Source organism: Lissotriton helveticus, chromosome 7 (genome assembly GCF_964261635.1).
Source record: "Lissotriton helveticus chromosome 7, aLisHel1.1, whole genome shotgun sequence".
In the NCBI taxonomy this organism is placed as follows: domain Eukaryota; kingdom Metazoa; phylum Chordata; class Amphibia; order Caudata; family Salamandridae; genus Lissotriton; species Lissotriton helveticus.
In genome coordinates, this window is record NC_136068.1 from 1,619,520,864 (window position 1) to 1,619,546,887 (window position 26,024).

Consider the following 26,024-nt stretch of genomic DNA (forward strand, 5'->3'; position numbering starts at 1 on the left):
ATCCCAAAAGTGACAAGGCTAAGGAGGAAAAAGCTTCAATATCTGGGAAGTCTTTGTAATGGAATTCCTGCTAAGGTGCCTAAACAATTCTGTCATACAAGCACATAGAAAGCCTGAAGGTAAGCCTTTCTTATCTCCTGTGGAACAAAAATGAAACACCCACTGAAGTTCCTGCCAGCGTCCTAGGTTATCTATGACTGATACTGACACCCAAATCGTCTACAATATCAAAAGGTTTGTCCTCGTCGACAAAGTCTTCAGCCACAAAGTTTAAACAGCCTTCGAGGGCTATACAAACAACACTTCCATTATCTACAGTCCCACAAATGATGGTCTGCTCAATGACAGCCATACAGTGGATGGGCTTCTAGTTGATTTTGCCACAGCTGTTGGTATACTTGCTGACGACACCACCCAAAGTCAAGGATTGTGGAAATTCCTTTGCAACAGGCTGGACCATTTACATAGTTTGCAAATGAATCTTCTTGTATCAGATTTTGTCAAGTAAAGTGTTTCATGCTCCACCTGCAAAGCTATTTGACACCAAGGTTGAAGGGACCTATTAAGACTCTGATGACAGTGGTCGATTTGTACCTGCATATAGTCCTGGCAATTGGAGAGTAAAGCACCAAGACTGTGATGATCAGGAAGATGCTCAATTCCATTTAAGAAATCCTACTCCTCTATCTGCGCACCATCCAGAGGACGGACAACCCAGGCACTATGGACATTTCATTATGACCAACATTTTGACTTTTAGTACGAACAACCTCCTATGATGTATGTACCGAGATATTTGAGCTACGATGACCGATGTTTGTCCAATCCACCTATCCCGTCCTCCCCTATCAAAAGCCTTGGGATGAGGCTGGACAAGTCCCTTTTAATTAATACACAGCCCAAAAAATCTTGCATCAACTTGTTTTGGCCCCTTCAGAGCACTCTGTAAAATTGTTTACATTATCCTGAGTGTGTCCAGAAAAATTGTGGTCCAAACCCTTGTTCTCTCCCAGTTGGACTACGGGAACTCTCTCTCGGTACATAAGGTCCCCCAAATATGTCACCAAAAGGCTCCAGGTTGCTCAAAATGCAACAGCAAGTATCCTATACAGGATACCAAAATTTGCCTCTGCAAACAGTGCTCTAGCTTCTCTATAATGGCTCTATATTTAGGCAAGGATAACATTTAAAACACTCTGTCTGGCAAGTAGACGGCTTAACATCAAAGGACCCACTATGATAAGGGCAATCTTGACACCCTACTCCCCCAGTAGGGATTTAAGATCCTTTACAGGCCGATTCTTGAAGGCACCTAGAAATCACAAAGCCAGATGGGGCGGTACACCCATTTCCCATTTCATGTCTCAGCCCCATACTTTGAAACACACGTGCATAGAATTAAGATGCCTAAAGAACAAACAACAGTTCAGAAAAAGGCTAAAAACATGGCTTTGGCCACATTAGTAGCCCCCTGTTTTTCGCCACTTGTCCCGAAGCAAGACTATCTCTTAGCCAGTGCTGGAAATCCTACAGGTAGCCATGCGATTTAGAAATCCACATAGCATAGCATCTAAAATACTTGTTATACTAAGCCAGGTTCAGCAACTTAATTGTTTTCACTATGATTTTTAATACCTTTCGAAGAGAAGTTTAAAAACCATACCTGTAGTGGATTATCTCTCTAGGGAAGAAATGTAGTATTGTCTTAGTGACTGTACTAAGGGTGGAGAAGACATACAGAGCCCCTGGCTTTACTGGGGCATGTCTGAGTGGCCACCCCAAAGCAGTTTCAGTTGTCTAACAAAATGCTCAGCACAGCCTATTTAATCCTTCATCTCCATGTAATTCATATCTTGAAAAAAACAGAAAGATACCTAAATTACTTGGGCAGTTTGGTCCTGCCACTGACAGCTACCTAAATCCGGACTGCTAATGCAGTGGCAATTTAAAGGCACTGCGATTGCCAAATGTGGAATGATATTTGCCTTTACTTTCAGTTCATTCCACAAGGGAAAGAGAGGAGACTTTTGCCATACTAAGGGAAGCAGAGAGAGCTTCTGCTTCTATCATTGATGCATTAATTGATGTATGTAACATTTGAATTTGTCGGCTAGCGAGAGCGCTATGCTGTCAGGGATAGCTAATTTACACCAAATTTTGACAAGCAGTGCAAAACTGTATTCTAGACATACCATTTGATGGTGAATCATTGTTTAGTATCTACTTCTTTGATGCCCTTCAGGACATGAAAGTAGAGATTGACATAAGCAGATAATTGGGCCCTTTTCTAGCACCTAGCCAGAAGTCCTTTGGAGGATCAAAAACCCAGCGATACCAGCCTTTTAGAAGCCCCTATCAGCCATATCAGTCATATCACCCACAGCAGCAACAACAGTGTCCTACTATTAAATACCTTGCTAACCTGCTCAATAGACTAGAGGGGAGTCAAGATCGCAGCAGTCTGGCTTGCTTACCACTAAGTAAAGAGGCAGCCACAGGAATCGAGATGACAGTGACTTTATACAGCACCTCCTACCAATTACGCCACTTCTCCTTTGTTGGGGGAAGTACTGTTCCCTTTCGTAAAGAGTGCTCCTTTGTTGAAATCGCTCCATTGGCTCCCTGTGTCTGAACGCTGTAACTTCAAACTGGGATGCACCATCTTTAAATCCCTTGCAGGTACAGGCCCATCTTTCATTTCCTCTTTACTTCATCCCTATGTCCCCTCCCGTGATGTTCGCTCTTCTCACCTGGCCCTACTCCGGACCCCGACCTTCAAATGTAAAAAAACTAGGTGGATTAACGTTCTTATTCCTTGCCCCGTCATATTGGAACGCCCTCCCGCTAGGCCTGAGACAAGCCTCTTCTTACACCCATTTTAGGTCCCTCCTCAAAACCCATCTGTTCCGCAATGCCTACAACTAATGCTTTAGCTCCTCGGACTGTCTGTTTCCTTTTGCTTTAGCGCCAAGAAACCGTTGGGTGTTAGCTACGCTTTATAAATTTCTTTTACATTACATTACATTCTACAATCACCACAGACAAGTGGATTCTGGATATAGGGTGCAGTAGACATACTTTGGAATTCTCCTGAAAAGCACCTGCCTCTCAATGCCTTCCTTTTCTGGAGGCACAAATTCTTTCCATGCTGTAGGAATGTCCCACAAACCTGTTCCCTAGTGTCAACAGAACAAAGGGCTCTATTCAGCATTCATCCTCTTCAGAAGTAAGTCAAAAGAATGAAGGCCCATGTTGGTTCAGAGAAATCTAAATAAATTGAAAAGAAAACAGTTGTTTTACATGGTAATCCTTCAAGACACTCCATCTGCATTGAGAGTGAGACTATTGGCCTTATTATGATAGTGTTCAGTCGGACCTCCGACCGCTATCACGGCGGGCAAGAGACTAGCCAAAAAGTAGGCGGCGGTCCGACTGCCCAATTACGATGTGACTGCCGGCCTCAAAGTGCTCATATACACGGTGGCTTGTATTACAGCACAGGAAGAGCACAAGCCAGCATGTAAATAAGCACTTTCTGCACCTCCATGCATACGGTGCATGGAGGTGCGTGGGGGCATTTTTACAGTGGGGGTGCTTAACAGTGACCCACGAGGGACGGGGCCCTATTTGGGTCCCCCATATCCCTTTCCGACAGCATTTACATGGTGGTGTTCCCACCATGTAAAGGCTGACCATAAAATATATCCAAATCTGGATGGCGGTGCCTAACTCGGCACCACAGTCATGGCCAGAAGCAGCTCTGACAGCTGTCCTATCGGGAATGTAGAGCCTGTCAGAGGCTTCGGTCTTACCTCCTACCTCTGTGGGCCAACCGGGGGTCGGAGGCGGTTCTACCGGCATTGTAATGAGGCCCCTGTATGATGTCACTTGATCTTATAGAGCCCCGAAGAGACATCACTCCATATCAACGTCCTCAAGCTCTGGTCAATTTCCAGAGGACTAACTTTATTCCTTCTAAGGATTTGTCAGTGTTTGATGTTATCATGGGCAGACAACTTTATTTCCATGTACTACGTCAAAAGACAAGGAGAGACAAAGATACCAATACTCTAACTGGAGGCCCAAGAATTATGATCATGGGCCGATCGCTTTGATATCTCTCTAAAGGCAAATAAACTACTCCGAGTCACAAACCAGTGCTCAGGCTTGCTCAGCAGTCTAAAAAGAGGAGTGCTACGAATGGAAACTCAACCAGGGTGCTCTAGACTCAGTGTTTCGGAAGTTGGAAGATCTGAAGCTTGACCAGTTTGCAATGAGAGTGAACAATAAATGCTGGTACTCCTGCAGACAAGGACAAGGGATGACCCCTTTCTGTCAATTCCCCTCGTTTCACAGATAGTAGCCGAAGTCAAATGAGAACGCTGCACCATTAATCTCATAAACCCAGCTTGGTCAAATAATATTGGTACCTAAAACTGCTGAGCCTGTTGGTGGCCAATTACACTGGGTTAATGTCTATGACTGCATGACACCTGCGCACCATGAGTTCACAGGATCAGGCTTTTCGGAGTGCTGCAATAGGATCTTTTCTCAAGCCAAAGAACCATCCACAAAAAAAACATCAAATGACGTGGAAGCATTTCTATATCTGGTGTGCTTCTAATTCATCCGTTACACTCTTTACCTCATCAGATTTTAGGGCTTATTGCGTCCAGTCTTTTCCAATGGTTCTGTCCAAGACCATCTGCCCACACACTCCAGATTCGGGCACACCATTTTGACCTGCTCTCTTTTCTCCAGCGGAGCCATTTAGGAACTTCCAAGGGGAATAGACTTAAAAAACACCAGTATCCTGGGAGTTAACACTTTGCTCTCTGAATTACCGAAAAACTCATTTGAACCCATACATTAGACTGAATTGAAATAAATTGATGTTGGAAAACAGCTTTAGTACTGGCTCTTTTATCTGCTTATATCTGCTAGGAGAACCGTATCTCAAATTTGTAATTTCACTTACAAATCCGTCCTTCATATCTATGGTACATTTAAATGAACTTGTCATTCTGAAGTCTTTCTTTTCTGCCCATTTAATAGTGCTGAGAGACACCTACATTTTTTCTATGGGGGTAGTTGTTTGAAATTTTACCTAGCCAAAACAAAACAATGGAAGCTCTGATCAGATATTCATCGCCTTTGGCCACCGAAGCAAAGGTAGGCCTCTATAAATTCAAATTCAAATTCAAAAACACCTTTATTTGATTTTGCATGTAAAAATCACAACTGCACAAAATAAGGAATCAGTTTTAAAAATCACATAATCGTCATGGAATATATAAATGCTGTCGTGGTAAAACACATTTAAAAAGTATATACAATATCTTGAGAGATTCAATCAATTCATTGAAATCCTGTGTCTGATTATATTTTTTTAAAACGTTGACACTAGGTACATAATCAGTTCATCTTCTAACATTTGTAATCTAATGAAGGCCGGTCTACATTGTCTCAGACCCCACTTTCTCAGCATAGGTGTTAGGAACCTTTTCCTCGGCAAGGAATAAAATTGGCAAAACAATATACAATGTAATGTTGATTGTACAGACATATCGTCACAGGGGCACAATATAAAATTTTTAGACCAGGAGTTTACTTCGGGAAACGTAACTAGTCTAAAGAAATCCCCCCCCCTGAATCGTGTGAGTAACATACGACAATAACTGCTTTGTGTAAGAATCAAATATGGCTGAATCCCCTGTCCATGAAGGATCAATTGATTATCCATGACTGATGTCTTGCTTTTCTCTATCAGCCAGCGTTTGTTCTCTAAGGAATGAAGACATATTTCTTTTAGCTTCTTCCTTGATACTGTCACTAAGCAGGACGGGGAGGCAAAATATTCAGTGTACCCGATATCAATTAAGAATTTCTTTACATACATAATCCAATTGATGTTAGTAACCCCATCAAGATTAAGACAATCCATAATTATGTCTCTATTAAGACTAGTGTCATCAGTAGACCACACCTTATGCCATAAAAGAATAGGATTAACTTTAATGAGGTCTGAGATGTAATTCAGACCTAATTCTTTGTGGCACACGTAAGTAGAGGTAGACCCTGGAACGGCTAAAAGGTAACGGAGGAATGGGTTCTCACAAAGCTGTATGGTGTTAGTATCCGCTATCCCCCATAATCCTGCGCCGTATGTTGCAGTGGACACACATTTTGATTTATATATGTCCACTAACACTGGCACGGGTCGGACCCCCAGCTTGTTAGCAAAATTTCTCACCGCTCCAATGGCGCGCGAGAAAGCCAGTTTCCTTGCCTGAACTGCTGAAGACCAGGTCCCCTTCTTGTGAAAATTAATACCGAAGTAAGAAAAAGTATTCGTTGTTTCTAGTTTTGTGTTCGAGAGAAAGATCTTACACGTGGGATTTCTCTTTGTAGTACAACACATAGTAAATGTCTTACTTATGTTAATTTTTAGGCCCCTGGCATTCATGTAATTTGAGAAGTTTGTTACCGATCTTTGTAAACCTACTTGAGTCCGTGCCATAACTACTGCATCGTCTGCATATAATAAGATGGGGACTGGTGCATTCTTAACGTGAGGGTAATCCTGTTTGTCTTGGAGTGTATGCATCCCTGTCTTACTCCTTTTTTTATGGGAAATGTATTGGTACACTCGCCGTGGTCCCCAAACCGTACCCTTGCCCCAGCCCCCCTATATAACTCTTTGATAAAATTCAGCAGATTTGAATCTATACCTAATTGCAGTAGTATGGTCCATAATTTATCGTGATTCAGACAATCAAAAGCCGAACTCAGATCGACAAATGTTAAAAATAATTTTTCTTTTTTTGCCGCCACATACTTAGCTATAATCAGGGCTAAGTTCAAGCCTTGTTCTGTAGTACCTAGCCCTGATCTAAAACCGTATTGAAACTTTGAGAGGATATTTTTGTCTTCCACCCAAAGTTGTAGTTTATTGAGTATTACCCTCCCAGCAACCTTCATTAGTGAATCTAATAAGGAAATTGGACGATAACATTTTGGTTCGTTGCGATCCCCTTTTTTAAAAATGGGGATCACAATAGCCTCTTGCCCTGTAGGAAGAAACCCGTGTTTATTGCAGCTATTTAACACATTGGTTAAAAGAGGAGCCCATAGCTCATTACTGGATTTATATGTATCTACCGGCACCCCGTCCGGTCCTGGTGCTTTCCCTGGTGCACTCTAGTTCATAGCAATTTCAACTTCTGACAGTGGCCTCTATAAAAAAAAGGCATGCAAGATGGATTGAGGGTGTAAGAACTTTCTGTCATCATAAGTCTTACAGGCTGCTGTTGACCAAAGTATGGGCACTCTGTATGAAAGGAGTGCAAGCAGGTGCACCGCTCTTTGGAATTTGGTAAAACTGCCATACAGAAGCAATGGAGGATATGGCTGTAGGACAGTCTGTTTATCGCAACCTCTTTTGATAAGGTGAGCCTTATTCCACTTTCCTTCATAAAAATGTAATGTGTGCTGCATAATACTTTGATGCAGGCTTATGAACAATCCAATTCTGGAGATAAAAATGGGTTATTTACCTGTAGCTGCTGTTCTCCAGCATTGTCATTGTTCATGGATTCACACTGGCATTCCTCTTCCTCTCATTGATCTCATGTGTTGCTTCTATTATTGTGATTAGATGTCACGTGTGCTTGAAAATCCTAGAGCTAATGACATTTGGGAGAAGTGGAGGTTCTTGCTATTCAACCTTTTTGGTAGAAATTTGGGTCTTTCCAAATGAGGTTGAATTGCAACTCAACTTACACTGTTTTGTTTTGTAGTTGTTTCTGTAGGAAACTGTTTTCTATGCTGCTCAGTATGTACCAGAGGCTCCCACTTTGACACTGGGGAACATTCAAGCATGTGAATCCTTTGATTGAAACATACCAACACTGGAGAACTGCAGTTACGGGTAGGTAACTCATTGGCGCCGATTCACAGAACTAAAGACAACATCCTAAACGTACTACTTTTGGTATTCACAGAAGGCATTTAGTAGTAGTAAAGTTAGGATTTTGTCTTAAGTTTGACTTAAGACAAACTTTAAGACAGACTTAAGACAGACTTAAGACAAACTTAAGACAGACTTAAGAAAGAATTAAGTTAGGATTTTGTCTTAAGTTTGTCTTAAGTCTGTCTTAAGTCTGTTTGAGTCTGTCTTAAGTCAGACCTAAGACAGACTTAAGACAGACTTAAGACAAACTTAAGACAAAATCCTAACTTAAGTCTTTCTTAAGTCTGTCTTAAGTTTGTCTTAAGTCTGTCTTAAGTCTGTCTTTATGTTTGCCTTAAGTCAAACTTAAGACAAAATTCTAACTTTACTACTACTCTAAATGCTTTCTGTGAATATCAAAAGTAGTAAGTTTAGGATTTTGTCTTAAGTTAGTTCTGTGAATCGGGCCCATTATCTTTTGCAATCACATTTAGATTCCAAAAGTGTGTCTTTCCTTCAGCAGTTAGCATGATTGAAGTTCATTTTGGTCAAACCTGAAAGAAAATGCTGTTTGGTCTCAATTGGGTTTCATGTTCATCGCGTTCTGTTGTGCAAAACCACATATGAGACCAGAATTATGAAAAGCTGAAAAATCAATAAGCCAATAGGTTAGTACAGTGGGTCAAATTGTTAGTGTCAGAGAAACACTTAAGGATACACTGAGGTGGTGAAATAGAGAAACACCGAAATGGTGCATCATTTATAATGAGGGATGTCTGTACTCCAATATATATCAGAACCAACCCACATCTTCTCAGCTTGGAACATTGGACCCAATAACAATTTGCATAAACCTTCCAGAACTTTGAGCAATTTGCCTGGCTATGAAATCTTTTTTCCTTGAGATAAATGGAAAGACAAATCAGATTCTAAGAGATGCTTCCACTGCATTGTAGTATATAGGTAAGTGAGACTATAATGTCATAGGAGGAATGTCATACTCTATCGGAGGTTCCACAAAAGTCATCATTCAGCTATGAAGTGCGGATAATAGTATAGCACGTACAAGAACAATTAAACAGCAATGTAGCTACAAGTTCCTCACAAATGGGATCTCAGTTAAAATATTCTGGAATCAATTTTTCACGTTTTTGAACTGCTATATCTACGGTTGGATTTTTGGTAATAAAGTACGCCAAATACATGATCTTTCAATTTAAGTATCTGAATGAGAAATAATTTGGACAGCAAATTTGCCCATTTACCTCTTATCATTGAAGTAGCTATTAGCCTCCAAAAGGACTAGCAGACCAGGAATCTTGATACAGTACAGTTTTACAAAGATGGTCCCGATACCCCTACATTAGGGCTGTGTGATGATTTAAGGAAGTCTCATTATGTGGCGAGCAGAAAAGTAAATTCAGAACCCACATTTCCCAGGGTTCAGCCTGGCACCAAACAGGATAGATCATAGGCCTAAAAAGCAGATACGAAACATTTAACTTGGAAGCAATCATTTTTGCCAGTGAGACAAAGTACTTCTCAAAAGACATTGAAGTCCTTCCAGCAGCAGTGGTCCTTCCTGCATTCTGCCAGCTCCCTTCTCCACATCCACCACACTGAACCACCTTGAAAACTGCACACATGTTTTTCTGGCCATCGGAGGTTTTAACAAGAGCCAGATAGGTGGTCTCTATGTCATAAAATATTAGTATGACATGGCAAATAAGAGTTATATTCTTGTGCGACAGCAGGTTTTAGTAGTATAAATGCCTTTTAAACACCTCCGCACAGCTGTATCGTGCATGTGGGCCCTAAACACCTGCTGTTAGCACTTATGCATATACTTGGAATCTTATTCTAATGAGCAGAAAGTGGTGTCAAAGAACATATTTTGCTCTTAAGACTGTTTCTGCAAAATAAGTTTCTTACTAGAACACTATTTCATCAGTGTTGGTTTGTTTCAAAGAAAGCCATTGGACAGAAAAAATGTGAATGTATGTAGCAGTTAAGTATATTAAATACTGATACCTCTACCTGAAGATTCCTCTCCTCTTTAATATCCCTTGCATTACACTGGGTCTGGAGGCCTCTATTATAGCTCGTCCTTGCCAGAGGGCATGCAGTGGCTCCACATTGACGCCGAAAGTGGAGTCGTAGTGACATCACTGCAGCCATATAATGCTCACCCTGATCTTGGTTCTTGTCCATTGTTATCCATACCCGTCGAGACAGAGACTAGGAAAGACGCAAAGCTGTGCAGTGCAGAAATCTGATTTGAAATCTTATTAACTGTTCTATGACCATTCTTCAGAATAGGGAAATGGGTGGGATCGTTGAGGAATTTGAAGGTCGAATATCCATAAGGAAGATGGTTACCGAAGTTAAGTAGTTTTTTCTTCTGATGAATAATTCTGCCTGTAGATTTAGCACTTCTTAATAGATTCCCCGGGCTGGTAATACCCCTATGCATGATGCATCGGAGTGTCTGAAAAAGTGGTCAGATGATGACATTCTGTGGTACTGAGTGAGCAAAATTACGGAGTTAACATAGCTTCAGTTATATAACAGCTTTAGTAACATGACATCCCCAGACTACAGAAGTAATACGCCAATAAAGCAAAGCTGTAAATGTAATGTTACAGGCAGGTATGTTTTCATTTTTCTTAGTTCATCCAGTAGCAATATCTCTCTCTCTCTCTCTATGTCTCTTTCTCTCTCTCTCTCACTCACTCTCCCTCTTCTCTCTCACTCTCTCTTTCTCTCGGTGTTTCAACTCTTTGTTAATTTCAGTTCCATTCCAGGAAACCCCAAACTACGCAGTGCATCGGCGAGAGGGTGGGAAGCCCCTCACAGTGCCGCACGTTTTAACACGAGCAAACAGCGACAACAGCCTGTCTCTGCCCGACTGGATGGTGTTCTCCCCCTCCACAACCAGCACCGTCACCCTGCAGGGACACAAGAATACCATTGGCACCCTGCGAAGTTCCAGCAGCCCGCGGGGAGCCCGGAGCCGCTCCCCTTCAAGAACCAGGGGTGTGGAGGATGCCAAGAAGCAGCCTCGGGGACGGCCCAGGTATTCGACACATAATGTTATGGTAATATGCGTGTGCTTTGCAAATAAGAACTAAAACATTGCTACACAGATTCATGTATTGTCTTACAGGTTAGCATACATCATTCTCTCTCTATATATTCCTGTGTGGCACAGTGAGTTCAAAAGTTGAAATTCTGACAACCAGTTTAATGTTAAGACTGACAGACAGACACTCATTAACCTACTTTATAGGGTGTGCAGTGTGCATCCCCTCCCATGTAATAAAGGCCTGGCTGCTATCCAGGTTACTTTCTTAGACTGCTTATTGGAAGTCAGCTCATTTAAAGTTGCATAAATGCTTCCATAACCCTTCATTTAACCTTTACGGTACCCACTAGGGCCCAAAGGTGGCCCTCGCCTAGGTCTTGGATGCTCCAAGGTCATGGTGGTCTAGATCTTGCGCTGCTTAGGCTTCACAAGTGCCCCGTCAGCATGGTGGAGAAAGAATGCTGCCTTCTGGCACTTACTGACAACAGGGTATACATTCCAGTCTTCCCAATATCACATCGGAAGTCTGCAGTTCTGTAAATGGCCGAGTAAGGAGGGGGAAGAAGGCGGCGTAAATGGAGCCCACACTGAACACCCTCATGCGTTCAACCCAAAGCTTGGCAAGTATGTAGCGCCCTGCATCATCAGACCAGGTTTGTAACCCCATGTACAAGGGAGGGATTTATCGAGGATTATGGCAATGCCACATTACCTGCAGCAGGGGCGGCCTTAGGCATGTGCAAGCGGTGCACCTGCACAGGGCCACCAAACCCCAGGGGCCACCACCCCAACATATAGCCTTAATATAATAATCCTCTGAGGATGGATACATATTTGCGTGGTGCCCCTGGCAGGGATTTGGTGGCCTCCGGCTCTGTTCCACTTCCAAACACCCTGACACCTCCCTCTTCACTGGCCTCCGTGCTCCACCCCGCCCGGAACCCCTCTTCCAGGGCCCCCTACCGCTCATGGCGGCCCAAGGCCGCCATGAGCCTAGAGCCGCCCCTGCCTGCAGCCCGGGATAGTGGTGGCCTTTCTTAGGTCCCGGGTGCCAATAGCAGTCGATAGCTGCAGACAGCCCTTCCCACCCAGACTCGTTTGAACCTAGGCGATTTGTTTGCCTGATGCGTTTCCTGCATAAGGGGTCTGTTCGTACATTTAGAGGCCATAAAGGACAATATATTTTGCAATTGATATATGACATCAAGCCATCGTTATTGCGAGAGATGACAGATAAGGGTTGGGAACTCATGATGATAGCTGGCGGGGAGACCCACCTTTATGATCAGCAACAGGGGTCATGGGAGAATGGGCAGGTGGGGGCAGGTAAACTGAAAACAGCGCTTGGAGCAGGCACTGAAAATAGAAGAGAGGGAGGACGCACAGTCGGGCCTGCTGACTTGTGGGGTGTTATGTGAACATGATTTGGGGGGCCCTATAAAGTGTGCCCAAGTTGTGACACAGACCCATTTATGTCTAAGATTGTGACTGTTGTAGAAAAACTCTTCCTGCAACACTACATATTTAATTTTATGTTTCCAGTCTGATATAGCGGTGGATACTAATTTCTCTCATGTTTCACAATCCGCGATCTTGCTGTCAAAGTTCTGATGTACTATAATTTTATTATGACATCTCACTCTTTTAACTTTTTCATAATAGTTAAGTCTAACCCTATTAAGGTGATCTTTCCATTTGGTCTCATGTTATCTATTTCCCATGCAGCAATTGTTAAATCATTACATACTCTTGTCCAGAAGCTGTTTAACTTCTGACAATCATAGAATATATGCTCCTAATTTCCATCCACAGTTTTGCACTGAGGGCCTCTGTTGCTTGACTGGGGATAGGCCCGGTATGTTCTCATGAGTCCAATACAGTCAGTATGTGCCGAAGTGTTGAATTTGCTTTAAGGTAGATACAATTACAGCTTTAAACACAATTGATGGAGAAGCTCCTTTCTTCGGAGCCCTGGGTTTCTAATGGCAAAATATAATAAATCTTAGAAATCACTTTTGTTTTGAGTTATCGGTTTTATGAAACACACTGCTACTTATACAGGTACCTAGCACTAGACATGAGTGCTTCGAAGTAACTTATTTGAAATAGAGCAGACTCTTCACTGCTGTCCTAAATTACAACATATTTTGTACCTTACACAGGGATAGTGGAAGGGCATGGCAGCGACCGAAAAACCTTAACCTCCTATCTGAACACATTAGAATGTAGTTACATGGAGAAGACAGGCATCAGATGATCACAGGGAGTGACCTGTAACATAGCGTGAAAACTTTCTTTAAAGATAGTTTGGACCCACCAGATGGTACACACGGTGGAGATGGCAAAGTGACTTAAAGGCGATCCTCTTTTCTACTGGAAGCCAATGCAGGGCATTCAGTGCTGCTGATGAAGAGGAGTACCATGGGCAAGTCAAAGCAAGTTTGGAGCCTAATTTTGTAAGCTCTGCAATTTCTTTTATACTCCAGCTGAGGTGCCCAAAAACAGAGAATCACAATAGTCCAGACTGCTCAACATTATTGCCTGAACTACTATCCAGCGAGCAGCCTTAGGAAGAAAAGGCAACATTTTCCTCTTAACCGTCCACAGCAAGCAGCAAGAAGGTGAAAATTGATTATCTTCTCTAACTGAGGAGACATCAAGGTCCAGAAAGAACCCAAGGTTTTTCACAACTTTTGAAGGTTCCGAAGGCAGAAGCAGTTTGGGGGATGGAGTAGGGAAACTGTGATGGATCCAAATAAATTTGTTTTATTAGAGTTAGACTTTAATGCGTTTGCACCCAGCCAAGAAGTAACCACCTTCATAAAATAATCTAAAGGTTCAGACGAGGCCTACTCTGAGAGTCCATTTCGATAACAAAGTGGGCAAGTGGGTAAAGCAGAGAGGTGTAGTGCAGCAGCCAGGACAGATGACTTTGGAGCACAGGGTTCACGGTTCGATCCCCTGCTCCGACGGGAGCTCAGCTCAGCACCATGTGACTCTGGGCAATAGCTCACTTAATTTCCACGACGGCCCCCATGTCCATGAGACCCGTAAGGGTGAGTAGTTCGCGCTTTACAAATATGGATTTTATCATCAGCATAGTTAATTCAGCGTAGTGTGGAAGATCTTACAAGTATCAACAGAGGTCAGATGTAGATGTTAAATAAAGCAGGACTTAGTGACAACCCCAAAAGACTACTTGCTGTATGATTTTAATTTCTGACCAATAAGGTGAAAGAAACACAGCCTAGCACGGATCCATTAAGTAAGATTTTCAGCACAGGAAGCCCCATTCTTTGAGGCCAATCTCCGCCAGTCTGGAGAGAAGGATCGAATGTGAAACTGTGTCAAAGAGACAGACAAGCCCAGTAGCACTACGGCCACCGAGTTCCCCCTATCGTTTTCTTGATGTGGATCACCCACAACGGACAGCAGAGCTGTTTCTGTTCCATGTCCCAATCTAAACCCTGACTGAACTGAGTCCAAGATATCATTCTGTTCTGAAAAGCCAGCCGGCTGCTTATTCACATACTTTCCCAGCATCTTCACTACGAAAGGGAGCTGTGAGATTGGTCTGAAATTGGTCAGTACGGTCCACATTTGGCTTCTTTAGTAAAGGTGCAAAAAGTGCTTTTTTCACCCCAGTGACAGTGAGGCTTTTGCCAGCGAGCTGTTAAATACCTCCAGCAGAGGGTGCAGCAGAGAAATCTCCTACTGCTGTTGAACACAAATGGCGCCAAAACCCTTCTAGGTTAAAGTTCGGAATTCTACATAATTGCAGTAAAATATATAATAAACATTCATTGAAAATTGATGCAGCAGAACCGAGATCACCCTGGTAAAAAGTTGTCACTGGAAGCTCTTTGATGTTAATAAAAGGACTTTGCAAACACAAGCAGATAATGGACAGAGCACTGAAAATTTTCAGACACTCGCCCCCAGTCACAGATCTGGGTTGAATCCATCATAAATCTTTAGCTCACTTGGCCACTTCAGTTCAGACCCAGATATCTGCAAATAAGTCTTGACCCTGGGCCTCATGGGAACAGTCCAGCCTGAACTGCCAAGCCAGGTCTTCCCTGAATCTGAAACAAGCATCCTGGGACCGGTTTCTGGGTAACACCCTACATCAGCTAGGCTAGCTTGAATGCAGTGTCAAAGTGATCAAGGGACCCACGTCTGGGGATACCCTGCCAACTTAGGGAGAACAAAGCGAACACAAGGAGATAATGGACAGAGCGCTGAAACTTTTCATACACTCACCCCCAGTCACAGATCATTTGTTGAATCCATCATCATTCTTTAGCTCACTTCGCCACCTTAGTTCAGACCCAGCTGTATGCAAATCAAAAGGATGTCACTCACAGTAAAGATGACTGAGAGAAATTCTCCCACTTCTTTGACCACAAAATAAAAAAGATTAAGCTCACTTCTGTCCTCAAAAAGTGCAACTGACTTTGAGATGCCTTAGTCTGCAAATCTGCAACTGCCTGGTTAAATTTTAAAGAGCTTACCCAAGCTGACCTGGTAAATTTACTTTCAGATCTCAAACTGTTGTCACGTCAGAAACCATGTACCTTTCAATATTGTAAATGATATAAGCATCTCTGTCTCGCTTTACTGGACAAAGGTGAACAGCACCTCTCTGACACAAAGCATAGACAGTGATTACCTGACTGGCCCACATCTTACCTTTGCTAAAAAAAATCTAATGTGGTCCCTGAAGAAGTAAGCAACTTCCATCCTGCATGCAGCCTTACTTTTATCATTTTAGCAAAAGTCTAAAAAGTATAGTTGAAAAACAGTTAAAACAATTAATTGAAAAAATAACCTTTGTGATAATTTCCCTCCAGGCTTGAGATCTGGTTGCAGCACTAGACTTCTGTGTAACAAATAGTCTTCATATTCGTCTTGACCTGTCACCTGCGTTTGGCACAGTCAACCATGCCTCTCGTAAAAGCCATGGATTTTTGTACAATGATCCATGGCGTAGTTCTAAGCTAACTTTATCCTTAATCTTGGAAATCGTTTCCGACAAATAAAAATGGCGTGTCTCCAACCCTGCTCCCTTTCATGAGGAGAGTTCCACACAGTTACAACCTTTTGACAGACCCTTGGAGACCTTCTGTCATGGAAGGTAAGTAGTGATAAAATCTTCGTTGTTAAGGATGTTTCCCGCATGGATGCCACTCCAACATCTCAAAGAGAACACCAAGAAAGAAAAGTTCCTTCTAATCTTCCTCGTCACTACTACCACTCATCGGGCTTTATTCTGAACAAACACCTGAATCTGCATGCCCACATACATGCCTTAGCATTAAGAGCGCAGAACTAAATTACTCTGTCAGTGATTAAACTACTTATCACAGCAGAAGATTTAAAAACATTGGTTCAATCTCTAATCCATTAAAAAATTATACAGCAACTTTCTAGTGACCGACATCTTACAAATTCACCTTGCCCGATGAAAAGTAGCTCCTCATTTGGCAAATCGGCTAGTATCTTGCTCCAGAAGTTCACAGCACACCTCAAATGCTGACCCCTCTCAAATGGCTTCCAATAAAGAGTAGGACCAAATGCATATTCAAGCTGCTTAGCACAAAGCAAACTACCTAGCACAAAAATCTCGATAATCTCAGAGGCTTTCTCTATCTCTGAAACAAACGCGCTCTCCATGAGAAAAGACTATGCTTCAGAAAAGTTAGAACTGTAAAGCAATCTTTTTCAGGGAGCTCTGAAAGGTCTGGAATTCCATCCAACCTGTTATGATGAATCCCTCGTATATTACTTTAAAAAAATGCTTAAAGTCTAATTTCTCAATGCCGCTCCCACTTGTGACATATCACAGGTCGGGCTCACAGCAGATAGGTTTGAGGGACCTATAGGATATTACAAAACTGTAAATGTGTGGGTTTCCTACCGTCGTAGAACATATATGATTCTGAATGCTCCATATGTACTCAGGCCATTTTTAAATTTTGGATATTCATTACATACTCCATCTGTCCTCACTCAACTAATAAGACACTCAAATGACTTGAAACTGTATATCTACACATGGTAGTCCTATCCCACTTTTGGTATATTCTGAAATCCTATGTTTAACCCATGCGCGCTGCGGGTTTTCCCGCTGTGCGCTGACTTTTGCGAAAAGCCGCGGTTCATGACGAGCTCAGCTCGTCATGAGCGTACGACAGGCGTAACTCATGACGAGCTGAGCTCGTCATGAGCGTGCAAGGGGTTAATATTACATATTGTATTACTCTGCACTTCAGTCTCAGCGCTTGGACGCCTCAGGGCAGCTATGTACGCTTTATAAAAACCATTTTCATTTTCATTTCATTCATTCATTGTATGCCTGTGAGATTCTTGTGCCTCTTTAAAGCACTCTGCTGCCGTGGTGTGCCAGGGTGCGATTTGCAAAGCTACAAAATAAATAAGTAAATCTGTTTGGTAGAAATCAGCAAATAAGGAAGAGCAAAATCACACCATCAACGAGACATAGAAGGGCCCTACCAGCTCTGAAGAGTTGGCATATGGAATACAAAGCTTGAAATAAGGACCCTGTGTTTGAAAGACAAATCCCTCAGGACGGGATAGTAAAACGTTGGATCTGTTATGCAGGACAAGGGGGCCGAATATGATGGCGGATGGACCTGAGTCCGTCCGCCACCATAGAGTAGGAGGGAACCTATTTTTACCATTGCGGCGGGTGCGGCTTCAAGCTGCATCCGCCGCAATGGTAAAAACACCGTCACCATATTAGAGCTTTTCCGCCGCGGTTGTAAGCCAACCGCGGCGGAAAAGCTGCGGACAGATTTCTAGACCCACCGCCATCCTAATATGGCGGTGGGTCTTCTGAGGCTCCGCAGAGGATTTTCCGCATCCCCGGGCCGGCGGTGGCATCCACCGGCCAGGAGGATGGGGAAAACCCTTCATCATAATCGGCCCCAAGGTGTGTAGCAAACATCACTCCTGGAACTCCAAAACCGTTTCCACGAAGGCAGATTTAGAAATTCGCGGCAACCCATTGCACAAGATAAAAAATGGGGAAACTGTGCACCTTCTTGTTGCTGAGCATTATTGCTCAATCAAATGCAGGTTCTGTGCTGGATTTTGAGAAAGGTAGTAGCATACAGCCTGATTCATCAAGCCGAAATCGGCTCGCAAAGGGCCAGATTCTGAGAATCTGGCCCTTTGCGAGCGCTATTTTTGCATTTGGGATTCATCATCCCAAATGCAAAAATCGGTAATAGCGATTTCGCTATTTTGCGAGGAATTACATTTAAGGAATCTCTATTTGAGATTCCTTAAATGCAATTCATCATCCATTTAAAAATTGCGAATTCGCAATTTCGGCCCGCTATTTACCGCGAGGTCACACCTCGTGGTAAATAGCGAAAACTTAGAAAAATGCTTTTAAAAGCATTTTTCTAAGTTGCATGTTGCACACACACATGTCCTTTGGACATGTGTGTGCGCAACACCTGTTTCAATTTGCATTTAAGGGGTGCTACAGGGTGTCCTTTGGACACCCCTGGCACCCTTTAAATCGCTATCTTATTTGCGATTAGCTAATTACTAATCGCAAATAAGGAATACTCCCCATTCATTCCTATGGGCCTTTTGGCCCATAGGAATGAATGGGGAGTTATTCCTTATTTGCGATTAGCAATTTGCTAATCGCAAATAAGGAATGTGTAGGAATCGCAATTCTTTTTGCAATTCCTACATGAATCCCGTTTTGCGAGTCTGTAATAGCGATTCCTTATGAATCGCTATAATAGACTCGCAAAACGGGTCTTTGATGAATCAGGCTGATAGTCTATTCCATAAATATAAGTTCCACCTGAGGATTCTTCCCTGAAGGCATACCCCCCTTGACAGGGGTAGATAATACAGTGGAAATAACTCTTCCGGCTAAGACTCAGTAGAGGTTACATTTTTACCCACCCTTTTATTTCTCAGCCTTTCAACCTAACGATATGTAGTTTATGATCTTTCACTATGAACGGTGCCTCTGTTACCTCGTATAACCTTTAAAAAAGAACAGTGCAGATTCTTGAACATTTGGCAAAGTAGATAGACATTTTCCACTTACAACCTAGTCTTGCTCTTTCCTTACATTTGGGAAGGATTGCTTGTCTTTGCAGTACTTCATTTTCTATGTTCCACATCTCGTTGCAGCTCCACTGGCTTTACGAAAGAGGCATCTTCAGGAGGAGGCAGTTTGAACAACCGCATGAAGCGTAAGCTCTATTCTGCTGTTCCAGGACGTACGTTTGTGGTGGTAAAGCCATACCAGGCTCAAGGAGAAGGAGAGCTCTCGCTCAGCAAAGGAGAAAAGGTGAAAGGTGAGCAGTGCATTTGTGAAAGAATATGACAGTTTGTCTTCCTTTCCTTTTCACTAGGATGTCTGTTTCCACTAAACTTGCATTCATCAGCCTTTCATATTGGTTTCCTGGCATAAATGTCAATATGGGTTCTAGGTGAGAATGAATAACTTTGATAATTGTCTACATGTTTTCTTGATAGCTGCCTTGCAGGTCCTTACTTTTTCTCAGCAATGCCTGTGCCCTGCTCTGACGGACTTAAGGTCTACCTTTGACACCACCACCCATTAACAGCTGTGGAAACTCATACTAGAAATAGAGTGAACAGTAGTTTGCTGAAGTGTTTGCTGTACCATGAAAACACTATGTCAGTCTTGGAATTGAACACTAGAGAACTGGAGTCCTTTTATGAAAAGAATTGACGCATGGCTATACACTGGTTCTCACAGTCAGGTAATTAACATATAATTGGCATTAGTGCCAAGGTGTTGTGGTATGTACCAGGAACAGTCAGTAGCTCGACTCCGGTCAGCTGGTCAAAGATAATTCTTAAGGTTAAACCATTGAATACCCTCTAAAGGCTACTCGTGGAGTCTGACATTTTCTGCAGCGAGAGGGTGCTATCGATAATATCCTCAAAATGGCATGTTATAGTTCAAACAACACTACAAATAAGGCAGTTCATATTAAAGAACACATCGGCCTCTGCATTTGTTCAAACTTCCAATTTTCAAGATGTAGATATGAGGTTATTGACCAAATTTGATTGGTGCCAGCATGTTTTAAGATTTCCCCATAGATTGGAATAGGGATTCATATTGGTTCTCGACAGATCTTATAACTCCCAGGTGACCAACGTTGCACAGTATGCAGCAGATATATGGGGCCATGGTGTGGTCAATAATTTGAACACCTGTGACAATATTTTTGGATGTGTTTGTTTTTTACAACCAATGAGTTAAAAAACATTTTTATATGACACAATCAGAGGAATGATAGAAAATAACTCACTGTTGTACTAAATTAATGTTGGGAAACACTTTGCAGATCTGGGCCCTAAACTCTCCGAAAGTTCAATCTGAGTCCATCTATGCAGTAAATCCAATTTATTGTTTATACTGTGGTAAATAAATAAATAATACCCTATTTTTGAATGTATAAATGAATAACAGATAGCTCAATAAATAAGAGTCAAGATTCGAGGTAGTAGGAGTTTCGCAGGTTTATTACAGCATAAAGGACAGGAACAGGACAACCTGCATAGGAATAGGATGGCAGGGCCCAGCAGCTGCCGGGACTGGATCTGGGATGAGCGCGCTAGCATTTAATAACAATACACAAGCATATATAGTAAAACAGTTGCATTACAGTACATATGATAGGCGGAGCAGTGGGTGGAGCAAAGGGTGTGACGCGTAGCAGTCGCGAAAGATAAGGGTGAAAGTGGGTGTAACAGGGCGTATACATAGACATGTGATGCAAACGTAACAGAATATGTCATGAATGGGGCGGAAACATGGAGGGGGCTACCTAAGGAGCCGGGACCTCTAACCTGGTGGTGCGCGCAAGCTGGCAATGACGTGTTACTAGGAGAAGCTGGGGGCTATGAACTCTGTGCTAGGAGCAGAGACTGAAGTCTGGAGAGTCAGGGCGACATGTACCTAAGCAGTATCTAGTATCTGATGTTTAGAGAACATGTTGATATAAACTAGAAGTCAGGAGGGGAAAGGCTAACAGACTCTACAGGTAGCGCGTGATGAAGAATACGAAATGACCATTAAATACAGTATTTCTCTTACATGGAGCCGGAAAGGCTAGACAATGACGGAAACTATTGATGCAGTTCAGTAGCTTAGGAATGCAGAGAAGGAGGACTGAACTGATAACTGAAACTATAACATACTCTTGGCAGACTCAGAGGCAGAGCCAGGCTGAACCGGGCACTGCGAGGCAGGAAGTAAGTGAAGGGTCGAGGATACAGGTGGGGGCTGTATCGCTCCTCAGCGAGGCTTCAGGAGACAGGAGCTGAATCTGGTGTCCAGGCCCTTTTGAGGCCTAGAAACGGGGACTTTATAATGGAATAACGTGCACACTGAGAGACGTGGCAACGTAGCTTTACATAGGCCTGATATTCGTAGTATTCACGAGGACTGGAAACTGACATACTAGAGGTGGACACAACTATAATTGCGTCTTGAATCGAACATAGGGAATACATATGCATATTAATCATGCACACATAACATATGATGGATGACACGTAGGGACACAGAACATGGCAGAATTTACTTTTCCACATTCCCTCCTTGTCACTACGTTTCCATCAGGAAACATCAATATTCATGATACCATCTATCATTTCATACAGTATCATTTGCTCGTCTCGAATTATCCTGGAACGGGATTTAGAACGGGGTTTGGGATTAGGAATACAAGAGGTAGCACAAATGCCGCAAATCGCAGGGCCACATTGTATACAGAGGCAGCAGCTGAATATGATCGCTACTGCAATACCTAGAAAGGACAATATTTTCCATCCCCATGCGGAAATTATATTCCAGAACCAACCGGACCATGTCCAGGTGCCTGGATCTTGGTGTAACAGATGGGCAATTTTATGGAGTCTGGTTATAGCTGAATAAACAGACGGCGCGTTATTTGGAATGAAAATGCAGCAACTAGATCCGATGACTCTACAGGCCCCGCCCCTATCGGCCAGTATGACGTCAAGGACGAGACGATTCTGTAAAACGACAAATCTCATAGCAGATTGCTCTTCAGTTAAATTACCTAGAGCAGAGGCAGTCTCATTTACTACAGCTTCGAGGGTTCTGGTTAACCTACGGATCAGTTTACTATTCTGGATAGGTCCTATAAAGAAGAAGAAACCTCTATTGAAATCTGTATACTGTTCTAGAGCAGTTTCAGTATAATCGACAATTGGGGACTCCCTTCTATGTCTAATGTGTACTAGATGTGTGTTTCTATGATAATCAGGTGGGGCTAGGAAAACTGGTGGCAGTAGGAAGGCAATGTAGCAGGTTCCCTCCCAATCGAGGGGCAGACGAACATATGCAGTTTGACCACAAATAAAATAAGAATGACATGAAGCTTTGAAAATAGATTTCCCACTGTCACTATACTTGACAATAGTAGTACAATCACTATGTCCTACATGTACAGAACCATAATTTCGGACACATAATTCGCCTTTGACTGGTAATACTGAAATAGCAGGTAAGTCTGGAGTAGTATCAGACTGAACATTCAGGACCATGAAATTCGAAGAATAGTTACCTAAATTATACACTTCATTTTCTAGATCTAAACCTGTTCTGTGGGGGAGACCTTGCTTGTCTGGGAAACATGTACTGTTAAGAAAAGACATATCTGTTGAGGATGACGTTAACGTGGACCATGCTCCACACGAACCATTATGTGAAAATGGATAAGGAAAAAGTGGCAGAACTCCCTTCGGTGTCTGGAAAGGGGGGAGTCGACCACACACCCAACAATTAGTGGCATTGCTGGTCTGGTGTGAGTAATGTAACATGCGGATAAAGGAATTATTTCGCATAGCGAGGCGGTAAGAGAGTTCATGAGGAGATAGGTCACTAAACATGTGCTCTACAGTAGCATTAGAAGACATATTTACATGAGGAACTGGAAGATACAGGTAAAATGCATAACTGGTGCAGGAAATCATAATGCTGAGAAATAATATGAAACTTAGAAAAACGATACATCGGATTGAGTTTTGACTGACTCTCTCACTATGGGGGTCTATTTTATACATGTCAGAAACAGTCTAACCGTTTCACCTAGGGGAGGACTTAGACAATCAAACTGACTGACTTATTTTACTAGACCGGAGTTTTAACTTATACTCCTGTTGCGGAGTTTTCTCTAACAGGGGGGGTGTAGTAACATTGTCTTTTGCGGGACAGTCCTTAAAAATGGTGCTTTGGCAATCCTTCAAATCCTGGGAAATGTTCTTTAAGACGGGTTTCAGTCCATAAAACTTTTTTATATGAGAAAGGTGCACCCAGCCTTTGCGACCTTCCAACTTCACGGCTGTACGGGTGGTGAGGAGGACCTGTCGGGGCTCCTTCCAGCGAGGCTCCAGCGGACTTGATCTGTCAAAATTCCTCACCAACACCATGGATCCTGGAACGATTTCATGCGGTGCCACCTCGGTATTGTCTGGAAATGCGGCGGCAACCTGTGAACGACATGAGTTGAGGGCAGACATCAAGGAAGCTAGGTAATCTGTCAGCATATTACTTGAAACATCGGTAATACTTCGGGGTCTAGGAGTACCCCACATATTTGGGGGGCGGCCGAATACGACCTCATACGGGGACAGACCTGATCTGGAATGTGCGACCATGCGCATATAAAATAAAGCAACTGGTAGAGCTACCAGCCAGTCCACACCTTTTTCTTTGCATACTTTGGCGATACGGATTTTCAGAGTCTGATTATGTCTCTCTACGAGACCGGCTGCTTCAGGATGGCGTACACAATGAAACTTCCACTGGTACCCCAACAAAAGGGAAACATGCTTCATCAACTCAGATGAGAATGGCTGGCCGTTGTCAGAATATACGACTCTAGGGAGTCCATAACGGGGGAAGAACTCACGAACCAACTGCTTGGCAGTGGTCGCGGCTGTGTAATCTGGGACTGGATATGCTTCTGTCCACCCGGACAAAGCGCATACAACTACAAGGACATACTTGAAACCTCGACATCGCTCCATCTGAATATAATCCATCTGGAGGACTTCAAAAGGGTGGTCAGGGGGCTGGAATCCACCTTGTTCCACCGGGACACTTTTACCTGGATTAAACTGACAACATATCATACAGGTACGGACTTTCTGCTTGGCTGCAGCTCGTAAATGCTTGTTGAACCAAATATTCTGGATACTGTCTAACATAGCTTTTTCTCCTAAATGTGCTGGACTATGTGCGGTATTAATAATGACTTGAACCATAGAGTCGGGGAGAAACCATGTGGCTCTACCCTTCGTTAACCATCCTTGATCTGTCTGGACCCCTCCTTGTTCGGACCATTTCTTGATTTCTTCGGGAGTAGCATGTAACTGTATGTCTATGACATCTTGAGTAGGGTCCTTAACTGTCATACATGTAGTCGGATCTGGAGTATGTGTCTGATTAACTGGAATGTCTGGAGTCTGTGCTGTAAGCTTGGCTGTGCGATCTGCTAGATCATTACCTTGGGAAATAATGTCAGTAACTTTCGTATGTGCTTTGCATTTCATGATAGCGATAGATGTCGGTAAGTGTATGGCATCTAACAGAGCTTGAATAAGGAGACCATGCTGAATCTTGGTTCCATGAGAAGTCATGAAACCTCTCTCCTGCCAGAGCACTCCGAAGTCGTGTACGACTCCAAATGCGTAACGTGAATCCGTGTAGACATTAACTTTCAAGTTCTTGGCGTGTATGCAGGCTTGTGTCAGAGCAACTAGCTCTGCTGCTTGAGCGAACAGGGTGTCAATACGGTGTGTCTCAATAACTTCAGTGTCAGTAGTCACTGCATACGCGGCGACTAGTTCTCCTGTACTAGTTCTCATGCATGAACCATCCACATAAAGTGTCAGGTCGGGGTCTGGTAACGGAGTATCTGTCAGATCTTGTCTTGGCTTTGTCGTAATGTTAACTACTTCCACGCAATCATGTGTGGCTGGATTTGAATTAACTGATGGTAACAGTGTAGCAGGATTAAGGATGTTGCAGCGTCTGATTTCTATGTGTGGCTGGAATAATGTCAATTCATAACCTGTTAAACGTGCAACTGTCAAGTGCTGAGTTTGTGTTCGGTTCAAAAGAACTTCCACAGAGTGTGGAACCTGTACTGTCAGGAAATGTCCTAAGACTATGGAATCACTTTGCCTGATAGCTAGTGCTGTGGCTGCAACTGACTTGAGGCACACAGGCAGAGCCTGGGCTACAGGATCTAATGTGCTCGAAAAATAAGCACATGGCTTGTATTGTCCTGCTTGATCTTGTGTGAGAACAGATAATGCTGTACCTTCGCGTTCAGTAACGAAAAGTGTAAAAGGCTTACTGTAGTTCGGTGTCGCTAGAACTGGAGCTTGGCATAAAGCTTTCTTTAACTCATTGAAACTAAGTGTATGTTCAGATGTCCAAGGGAGAACAGTCGATACGGCTGCCTCCTGTGTCGTTAACTGTATCAGTGGTTTGGCTAGAAATGCATACTGAGGAATCCATTGTCTACAATAAGAAGTAAGGCCAATAAAAGCACGTACCTCCTTCTGGGTCTTGGGCTGAGGAAGACTCGCTATTAACTGGATACGGTCTGGTGTCAACTGCCTACCCCTCTTGGACAGTAAGTGTCCTAAGTATACCACTTGCTGGACACAGAATTGAAGCTTAGAAGGGGACACCTTGTGCCCCATCTCGGCTAGGAAATACAAGACTGTAAGGGATGCTTGCTCGCAAGCACGTACAGAACGGGCTGTGATCAGTAGATCATCGACATACTGGAGCAGGGCAGTGTCAGTTGGCATGTGAATGTTGTCTAGTTGTCTCTTAAGTGCTTGACTGTAAATACTAGGACTTTCTGTGAAACCTTGAGGAGCTCGTGTGAATTTATAGCTCCTTCC

General features: G+C 43.0%; 1 protein-coding gene across 3 annotated transcripts in view; it reads left to right on the forward strand.

The window, feature by feature from the left end:
• Positions 1–26,024, forward strand: part of SHANK1 (SH3 and multiple ankyrin repeat domains 1) — a 1,403,433-nt gene that overhangs the window by 88,559 nt on the left and 1,288,850 nt on the right. For all 3 annotated transcript variants that reach the window (XM_078655298.1, XM_078655300.1, XM_078655299.1), the window contains 2 exons: positions 10,745–11,027; positions 19,224–19,390. In XM_078655298.1, the coding sequence (XP_078511424.1) occupies positions 10,745–11,027; positions 19,224–19,390 (450 nt within the window). The remainder of the gene's footprint in view (positions 1–10,744; positions 11,028–19,223; positions 19,391–26,024) is intronic.